Raw genomic sequence first — 9,978 nt, 5'->3', positions numbered from 1 at the left:
TCAAATTAAAGGGAAAAAAGAAAAACAATCTCCATGGAAACAAAAACCAAAACTTGAACTAAGCAATCTTTTTTACAAGCAACGAAGGCGGAGACGTCGTCGTATCGAACCATGTCATACGACTATCTTTTCAAGTACATTATCATCGGCGACACTGGTTCGTCTCAGCCTAAATCTCCCCATTTGGGTTTCATTGTTAAAAAAATTATGGGGTTTGATTGGTTTGTTGTGCAGGCGTGGGAAAATCATGTTTGCTCTTGCAGTTTACGGACCAGAGATTCCAACCCGTTTATGATCTAACCATCGGTGTTGAATTCGGTGCTCGGTTGGTCTCCATTGATGACAGACCCATCAAGCTTCAAATCTGGGATACCGTACGATATATTTTTTTGTTCTTTTTGGTGAAAATGAGTATTAAAAACTTTTACCATTTTCAGGTATTGGGTATGAAATAATTAATCACTTAAAAATTCTGTTAGAATATTCTATTCATGTGTTTTCTTTGGCTGTTTTGGGAAAAGGGTGTTTAAAATTAATGTTGTTCTTGGCTGTTTGGAATAGGTGAACTTAGTTTTAGGATTCAAAGAAGACAGTGACGAAAAATATAGGTTTATTTTGGAGTAGAATTTCGTTTTTATTTTCTGTGGGTATTGAGTTTGTTTATGGTTTGAGGTATTTTACTCATATTCGAATACGAGTACATATTTGATTAATTTTCCTAAATTCATTTATTTCGAAGATAGTTAAAAGATCACATCTCATTCCTATACCCAGGTACAAGAGACATCGGTATTTGGTCATTTGTTTCCAGTAACTCCGTTGGAAGGAGAATCATTTATTCATTTGGTAGTTGCTTCGTACTCGAGAAATGTCGAACCAAATGAAATGTAGCTTATTATTAATGAATTCAACGGCTTCTTTTATCTTTGATCGGAAGGTTTTTGTTGGTTGTGTTTGATTGATCATTTTCTCTTCCATTATTCGATGGTTAGATGAATAGTTTAGCATAGAGCTTCTCTTTTGCTTATAAATAAACATATATGTATTATATATATTTCAGGCTGGACAAGAATCCTTCAGATCCATCACCAGATCTTACTACAGAGGAGCGGCAGGAGCCCTTCTGGTCTATGATATAACCAGGTGAGAAACCAAATTGTCTTCCTCTGCTTAAGTAATGGGGTTTGAAGCTATATTGCTTCCACTTGGGTGTAAGAATTAGAAATGATTATGTCTGATATTGGTACGTTCAATGTTTTTCGTATCGTCGCATCCATGTTTGAATATACATCAGACACTAGTACTTAGAAAAATGAAGTTTTGAACATCATAATAGTAAAGAATCGAAGGTTCCAACAGCTACTGTTGTCCTTGTTTTCCTGGTGAAACATAGTTGGTTAACTTTTGAAACTGAACTGCAAAGTTTATAATGTTGGATCAGGAGAGAAACGTTTAATCATCTGATGAGCTGGTTGGCCGATGCTCGACAGCATGGGAATCCGGACATGGTGGTCATGGTGGTCGGAAACAAGTGTGATCTTGCTCAACGGAGAGCAGTTAGCAAAGAAGATGGAGAGAAGTTTGCAAAGGATAATGGGCTTTTATTCTTGGAAACATCTGCAAGGACTTCTCAAAATGCCGAGGAGGTAATTGTTACCCCCTGAGTAGCCCATCATATGTATGTTGTTTCAGCATTTTTATTTTTCTTTCAAGTATTCACGTTCAACATCTATATCTTACATGAATACGAGGATATAACCTCCTAAAGATTCTCCTAATACATAAGATTTGAAAAAGTTGCACTTACTCCCATCACTCCTACCCAAGTAATATAACGCTGTATTGCTTTATATTTCCGTTTAATGAATGTTTAAATTAAAAGTTTGTGTTATCTTTTGTAGGCCTTCATCATGACTGCTGCTCAAATACTTAATAACATTAAAGAAGGGATCTTTGACGTGTTTGATGAGGTAATGATCAAAACCGCTTTAATTTTAAGGATGTCAAGAAGGGATAAGATTCACTCACACTTTGTCACTTTTTAGTTTTACATTTTTTAGAATTATTGGATGAATGAATATAGACAAATGAGATTAATAGTAGAAAATGATAAGATATTCACTTAAAAAAATAAAGAGATAATATAAGTCGTCTATTTCCACTAGTACAATAATCTTGAAAAGATATAAAACAGAAAGTCTTACACTAGGTGTAAGTGAATCCTTTGTCAAGAATTGTGTTTACCCGATCATTCATGTCCAATCTATATCCAGACATGGAGTATAGGTATAAAAATATAATCGTCCAAAAACTCCCTAAATATATGAAAGACATAAATTGTAGGTACAAGAATATAATATTTCCAAAAACTTTCTAGATACATGAAAATCTTAAAAGAAAACCTTTTCACTAACCCATAGATGGTTTCAGCTTCATTATTTTCCTTTCATAAGAACTCTGAAGTATATCTCACTTGAAAGACCGATTCATGGAACTGAATGCAGTCATCCGGCATCAAGATCGGCCAAGGTCGTGGACAAGGTATAACGGGTGCAAGAGATCGAACCCGCGGTCAGAGAGGTGTCTGTTGCAGTCAGTAGGCAAAACAATACATGCCCGTATTTGACCCTTCAATCCAATTCATTTCTCACCACATTGCTTTGATTCATATATTCTTGAAGGTGGTTCCATTAGCAAGAACATGGAACGTATAGAACTAGTTCTCTTTTTTCTTTGTATTTAACTCAGAAATCGTATGCTTGTCTTGTTTTAATTTGATTCAAGTCATTTGCATAGTAATATACATATTTCCAGTTTTTTCACACATACCACCACTTCAGTGGTAAACTAATTGATGCTAGAAACAGAACAGAAATCCGGCAAGATGAGTCCTCGTCCAAAATTGTTTCATATTCAGATAAATCATAACAAAAATATAAGGAAACTGCTGTTCTACATTGATGTGAGTCCGGATTAAAACTTTAACAAATTCAAATGTTCGATGGAATCTCTCTAATGCCTCCTGAGGAGAACATTACAATAATTGAACAGTAAACAGAGAAGTACCTACATAGTTGCAATTAAATCTTTGAAACCAGAATGCAACTCTTCAGACATTGTGTCCCAACCTAGCACTTTGAGCCCTTGATTACTAAGAACCAGCAAATATCTGCAATGAATATAGGAAGAAAGCTTAAGGAAACAAACTACAAAAGTAAACAAACACAGTTGTTGCTTACTTGGTCATTAAATAACACTTACCCCAGCAAGAACATCTTTGGAGAGTCGCGGTTTTCCATGAGATGAATCAACTGCAACTGGCTTTTTCTGTCGGAATTGACGAATTTCCTTCTTGTGGGTAACGGGCAGCTCAGAATTCATTCCAGACCCCTCTTGCACCTTCTGCTTCTGTAGGAAATCAGAAACAGGAGGAATTCAACACACATGCAAAGTTACATATTTGGATTTGTTCAAGGCAATTACAGATTAAAGTACGCGCAAAGTTATATCACCTAGAGTAGAATATGAATTGGAGTGATATGTGCAAGAATAAAAACTAAGAAACATCATGTAGAATTGCAGATGTATAGAATGCACAACTATCATTGATTGCAAGCAATAAGTTGCATTAAAAATGTAGTACTTTACCTTCTTCATTCGCTCTTCAATCGCACTTAAGGCACGGGATTGGTCAACTTTAGAGAGAGAGAAATCACGCTCCCTCTTGGCAGCAGAGAGTTCTAAGGCTGGCTTCTGCTCCCGAATTGCGCTCTTGTAAGCTATATGAGAAAAGATATCAACTTAGACATACCACACGTTCATACATGTGTGTATATATAGCACTAAAATTATTGCAAAACAGAGAAACATAAACTGATAAGTTACCAATTTCTTCGGTAAGATCGTCCCACTTGAATTTACTCAAGTATTTGATATTCCAAAGATCGTAATAAAAAGACGACCTCTTCCTCCCACCTGATCATGGTTAAAAAAGATCAAAAACATAAGAACACACCATATCATCACAAGATACTAACATCTATGTTACTATAATACGAGATATATAAATTTGTTGTCCTTTATATACCAAATTGCTTCTTTGGCTTAGTGGTTTGGCTGCTGTTATTCCACCTAATGGTCTTGGGTTCGATTTCCCTTATCCATGTGTCACCCTCTGATTGGAGGAAAATAAATATATTAAATTAAAAATAAATTAAAATAAACTTATTCTTTCAATTAGAGACTGACACGATAAAAATGGGTATTAATTAACCTTTTACTTACGAATACAATTCTCTTATCCCCCATTTAATACCCATATACATGTCCATCACTCATATTATAAGACGTGTAATACAATTAGCCAATAACTTAACGAGGATTGTCATCTTTTTTATTTATTTTTCATTTAATGTTTCTTTTTATCGTGTAAAATACAATTTTCAATATATTTTATCAAATTGTACTAAATTTATTTTACTTGATTTATTTATTATTCTCTAAATTATATTCTTTATCTATAAATAAATTTGATTTTTTTATAAAATCTTAAATAATTTATTATACTTCTGTTGGATTAATTTTATTTTGATTTGAAATTTAAAATTTTTGAAATTTATTAAAAATAGTTTTGGATTATTTTTTTATATTACGTAATACAATTTTAAGTTTTATAAATATTTTTCAAATAATTAATTTTCAATTAAATAAAAAATAATTAATGATTTTCATATATTATGTTAAGTTTATTTTTATTGCTTTAAATAAAAATACTTTTTATTTTATCAAAATAAAATAATTATAAAATAAATAAAAATATAATTTGATTCAATTTGATGTGATACTTTTAGTTATAATAATTATAAAATTTATAGTGTAACACCTTAATTCGACCCGATCCGAAGTTCGGAGTATTCGGATGTCACACGAAACCACCAAAGTGGCTAACCATTTTTTCATTTAAAACACCATATATTTATGAAAAGAAGAATAGCCATAAAATACTTTTATAAATCGGAGCTCTACGACACATCGTTTAAATCAAAATAATAAAATCTCAGAGTTTACAAATCCGAATACAACAATAAGGGTCTTATGAATACACATGTCCACTACAAGTAACCAAAAAGTGCTATGTGGGGAATGTTGGAAATCCTGCTGTGACAGTGCTACTTGAACGACTTATTATACTTACACATGGAAACACATTCCGAACGCTGAACTCACAAGCTCAGTGCCACACAAATAACACAACTATACTACATGTATCCAACAAATGAGCATGTTACAGGTATAGTTATGAACATAAGAGTACATTTAACCCACAACAACAAAAGCAAGCATCATGGTGTAGTTCATGGTCACAATAGCATCACGTAACTCGCACCCCTATTTTCTCACTAAAGGGACCTTAAGAGAGATCTGGGTTACATAGCATCAGTATCTCACAAGTACCTTAGGTTAGGTATGGGTTACATAGCGTCAACACCTTGCCAGGGTAGTCTACTCCTCTAGGGTACTCGAAACATGTCTAGGTCACATAGCGTTCAACTAGCGATATAAATGCCTATGCACTAGATTGAATATATTTGGATAATCCCTTACTCTACTAGACAATCAACATATGATTGGAGTGTCTTCGTTGTTTCCCGAGTATCAAACAATGCATAAGTCTTATGGAATCTTACCTCAATAAGATCTTATATTATCAAACAATTGTTAATGTTCTCACTTGCAAGCTTTTATTAGTGTTCCCCTTTTATTCTAACCATTACCCGAATCCTTTGACAATATGAGGTTTACAATCATTATCATATCAGTACCGATACTTTGATGTAGTATCGATACTTGCCTCATTGTGGTATCGATACTATTCTAAGTATCAGTAAAATTTGGGTATACTGGAATTTACAAAGTTTCCCTAGTATCGATATTGAATCCTGAGTATCAATACCCAATGAATAATATTGATACCTCAAGAACCAGGTATGTATACAAAACCTTTTGATTTCCAACCTAGTAAACAAATAGTATTGATACTATTCATACAGTACCAATACCCCAAACTCATATTGATTTGCTTCACACGAGTATAACACTCCAAATCTCTCTTTAGACGCTCATAAGGTCCCTAAACATAATTTAAAGTTTATGTATATTCAAAATATCATAAAAGTTCTTTGTTTTATGCATGAATAACATCAACCACCCATTTTCATGTTATAACCCAATATACCCCAAATGCTTTATACACATATACGAGAAACAACACTACACATGCTGATCTACAAGCGGTATAAAGATGTTAGAAGTGTGTTACCTTACTACTAGATGTTGGAGAATCAACTTCAAGCTCAATCAAACACCACATTCTCTTTTCCCTTGACCTTAGAGCTTTCTCTCACGTAGCAAAATTGATCAAGAGATATGATTCTAACAAGCTTTCACATTTTCTTAAATCACGATGGAAGAAGAGAGAGTTTTGTTTTTGGAAAAGAGAAGATGACAAGAAATGTGAAGAAAATAAGGGGATACTCACTTTTTCCTAATTTCTTACCCGCATACATCATCATCCATGAATGAAAGACTAACATTTTTCTAATTTCTTTCCCACATACATCATCATCCATAAATGAAAGACTAACATTTTCCTAATTTCTTTCTCGCATACATCATCATCCATCAATGAAAGACTCATCTTTTCCTAATTTCTTGCCTGCATACATATCATCCATAAATGAAATACACACACTTCCCAATTTCTTGTCCGCATACATCATCATCCATAAATGAAAGACTTACCTTTTACTAATTTCTTATCCGTATACATCATCATCCATAAATTAAAGACACATTTACTAATTTTTTGTTCGCATACATCATCATCCATAAATGAAAGACTCATATTTTCCTAATTTCTTGCACGTATACATCATCATCCATAAATGAAAGACTCGCATTTTCCTAATTTATTTCATGTATACATCATCATCCATAGTTTTAAGACTCGCATTTTAAAACATCTTAGGGGATAATTATAGATTTAGTCCTTATCATTTAACCCCAATTAAAAAATACCATTTTTATAACATTTTGGGCCCGACTCCAACCCGATTAAAGTCTCACTTAGCCCAATAACTTTAATTATGAACTCCACGAGGTCCACAAACCTCTCAGATAAACTCAAAACTACTAACTTATGATTTGGGGTGTTACAATTCTCCCCTCCTGAAAATGAATTTCTTCCTCAAAATTTACTTAGATTTAATAATGACCTACTCTTAGATCAAACACTTAGAAGACTCGAAGCACCTAAACTCTTATCAAGTATGATCCATAAGGAATAAATCTCCACAACATGACATGCCACTTAGGAACTCACCAAAACCGATCTATGATTTTTCAAATGATGTTACCTATGTCGAAATTAAAGAAAAAACACTCGAGAAGCATTTAGCCAAAAAATCTCATTCTTGTTGTCTAACACTAAAAGCTCATAATGTTTCATAAGGACAACGCTACTCCATATTTCAAACTGCTATTGCTAAACTCTATGCTATCTAACTCGACACAATCTAGTCATCTACGACACGACTCTATAAGTTTCTTTTACTTACCAAACACTTAGGTAACTCGCCATACTACACGTTAAGATTCTATGTACACTTGCCATAGATGATCTTCATGTTGACCACTGAAAAAATAATAACGAATCCTAACTTTCTACACATCAATCTAAACATTTTTATTGTGTAACTCTAATTTAATATTCATCCATGATACCCGATTGTTTCTCATTTTCCTTGTTTACCAATACGCTACTCACTAGATCCTACATCTGAGGTAATCAAAGTAGAAAATCAATTATTTATCTAACAAAACTAGCAATATCTAGCTCTCATAGAGAGCATACATTATAGAGCAAAGATCTCTCATGAACTCACTCAAACACTATTGAATCCATGATTCCACGTCTTGTACCCACAATCATTTACCATGATATAATATTCAATGTCAGCAACTGTAGTCAACCGACACTTAAGGTACTTGGTCTCCTTTAACCTCAAGCACTAAAATCCATTGTGCCACTCAACATCGCATAACATTAGGTGTTGTATATAGATCATGCTCTTATACCAACACGAAGACATAAAGGACTAAGTTTGATTCGCAAAATGTTGAATTAAGATTTTGATATAACAAATTGTAAATTGATTTTGGACTTAATTGAATTTATTAAAAAGATTTTAGACTTAATCGAATTTATCAAAATTTATCAAAAATAATTCAAAGCCCAAACTAACTTGAAAAATATGTTTTGAATGTTTTCCAACTTAGTCGAACCTTTTCAAAAATATACTCAATTATTTTCGCGTTTTAAAGTTGAGTTTCTAAGGATTTTTTACTCAAAGAATCGATCCTTTAGTAAAAGGATCAATCCCTTGGATGGAAGAATATTTTAGATCAATCACGTATAGAAAAAGATCAATCCCTTCACCAAATGAATCGATTTCTCGATGAAAATGATCGATCCCTTTCTTGTAACGATCAAATTATTTGAAAAAATATCGATCTCTTTAACCAAATGATCAATCCCTTGTGCATTAAATGTTGATTTTGATTGTAGGTAACGGTTATAATGATCCTTAACAGCTCGAAATCGATAGAATTAATAGAAAAAGGTATAAATTAAAGGTCAAAGCTTCCCAAGGTTAACAAGAAACATAGGGAACTAATCTACCAACATCAAAGTTTTGTTTTGTGCTTAATTTGTCAAATTCTTTCTTGTAAACACACATGTGAGCTTCATTATTTATTTTGCTCGAGTGTGATTTTGGTGAGAACTTAATTAGTGCAAACACATTTTCCTTGTGAGGTTTTCTCTTTGTTTTCTTCATTTGTAATTCCCCTTGTAGAAAGAGTTTAAACAAGGTTTTGGGGTATAAACTTTGTGGGTTGTTGTAAGGTTACACCTTGTCTTTAAAGGTAAGTAGATATAGTGGATTTGAGTAATCCTTAGTGTAGATGCTAATGTAGTGGATGTAGAGTTTGGTTGAGAAAGTCTAACTACTCTAAATTGGTGTGTAAAATTTTTATCTTTCAATTGCTTCCACCAAAATTCATAAAAGGCCAATTCACCCTATCTTGGTATCATTCGATTGATTGATAAAGCTAACAATTGGTACAGAGCGAATCTCTATCGATGGTTTAACCATCTTGAGAATGTCCTAGGAGAGCTCTATCAATTTCCTTCATCAACCGAGAAAGATGGCTTCAACTTTCGGCTCTTATTATGTTGAAGATTCTCAACCGGTCAACAAACCACCTTATTTAATGGTGCAAATTATGCATATTGGAATAATAGGATGATGCTTTTCATTTAAGCATATGATTTAAGAGCTTGAGAGGTTATCATGAAAGGCCATTCTACTCCAACTAGAGCTTTGGCGAAATGAAGTGAAGAAGATAAGAAAGAGTTCCAACTAAATGCTAAGGCTATGCACATTTTGTTTTGTGCATTAGGCCTGGATGAATATAGAAGAGTCTCTTATTGTTCAAATTCCAAATAGATTTAGAATAAGCTCCAAGTTACTCATGAAGGAACCGATGAAGTAAGGGAAACAAAAATCGGTCTTCTCAACTATAGCTATGAGAATTTCAAGATAAAACCGGATTAAGACATCAAAGCTATGATTGATAGATTTTTTATAATTGTCAATGTCATCAAGGGATATAGAGATATTATCCTTAATGAAAAGCTTGTAAGGAAGATGATTTACTCTCTTCCAAAATCTTAGTAGTCGAAGAAAACGATGATCATCGAAGAAAAGAACCTAAAGTCACTTAATCTTAATGAACTTATTGGTTCCTTGCTAAATTATGAGTTGATGGTAAAAGATGAGTAGTAAGAAAAATATAAAGAAAGAAAACATGAATCAAGAAAGGAGAAGGATCCCATCATATGCTATAATTGTAAAA

General features: G+C 33.1%; 2 protein-coding genes across 2 annotated transcripts; one reads left to right on the top strand and one right to left on the bottom strand.

The window, feature by feature from the left end:
* Positions 1-2,743, top strand: LOC120210127 (ras-related protein RABB1b-like). Its single transcript, XM_039208930.1, has 6 exons — positions 1-157; positions 235-374; positions 1,061-1,143; positions 1,442-1,646; positions 1,902-1,970; positions 2,505-2,743. Exons 1-6 carry the CDS (start codon positions 112-114, stop codon positions 2,598-2,600), a joined length of 639 nt encoding a protein of 212 aa, XP_039064861.1. The 5' UTR covers positions 1-111; the 3' UTR covers positions 2,601-2,743.
* A 270-nt stretch (positions 2,744-3,013) lies between these two features.
* On the bottom strand, positions 3,014-4,331 carry LOC120210136 (activator of basal transcription 1-like). Its single transcript, XM_039208936.1, has 5 exons — positions 4,316-4,331; positions 3,886-3,975; positions 3,649-3,779; positions 3,262-3,408; positions 3,014-3,169 (listed from the first exon to the last, which is right to left on the bottom strand). The coding sequence occupies exons 1-5, from the start codon at positions 4,329-4,331 to the stop codon at positions 3,152-3,154; spliced, it is 402 nt and encodes a 133-aa protein (XP_039064867.1). The 3' UTR covers positions 3,014-3,151.
* Between the last annotated feature and the right edge of the window lie 5,647 nt (positions 4,332-9,978).

The sequence above is a fragment of the Hibiscus syriacus genome, unplaced genomic scaffold, assembly GCF_006381635.1.
Source record: "Hibiscus syriacus cultivar Baekdansim isolate YM2019G1 unplaced genomic scaffold, ASM638163v2 tig00109916_pilon, whole genome shotgun sequence".
NCBI lineage: Eukaryota > Viridiplantae > Streptophyta > Magnoliopsida > Malvales > Malvaceae > Hibiscus > Hibiscus syriacus.
This window is presented reverse-complemented; position numbering and strand designations above follow the sequence as displayed.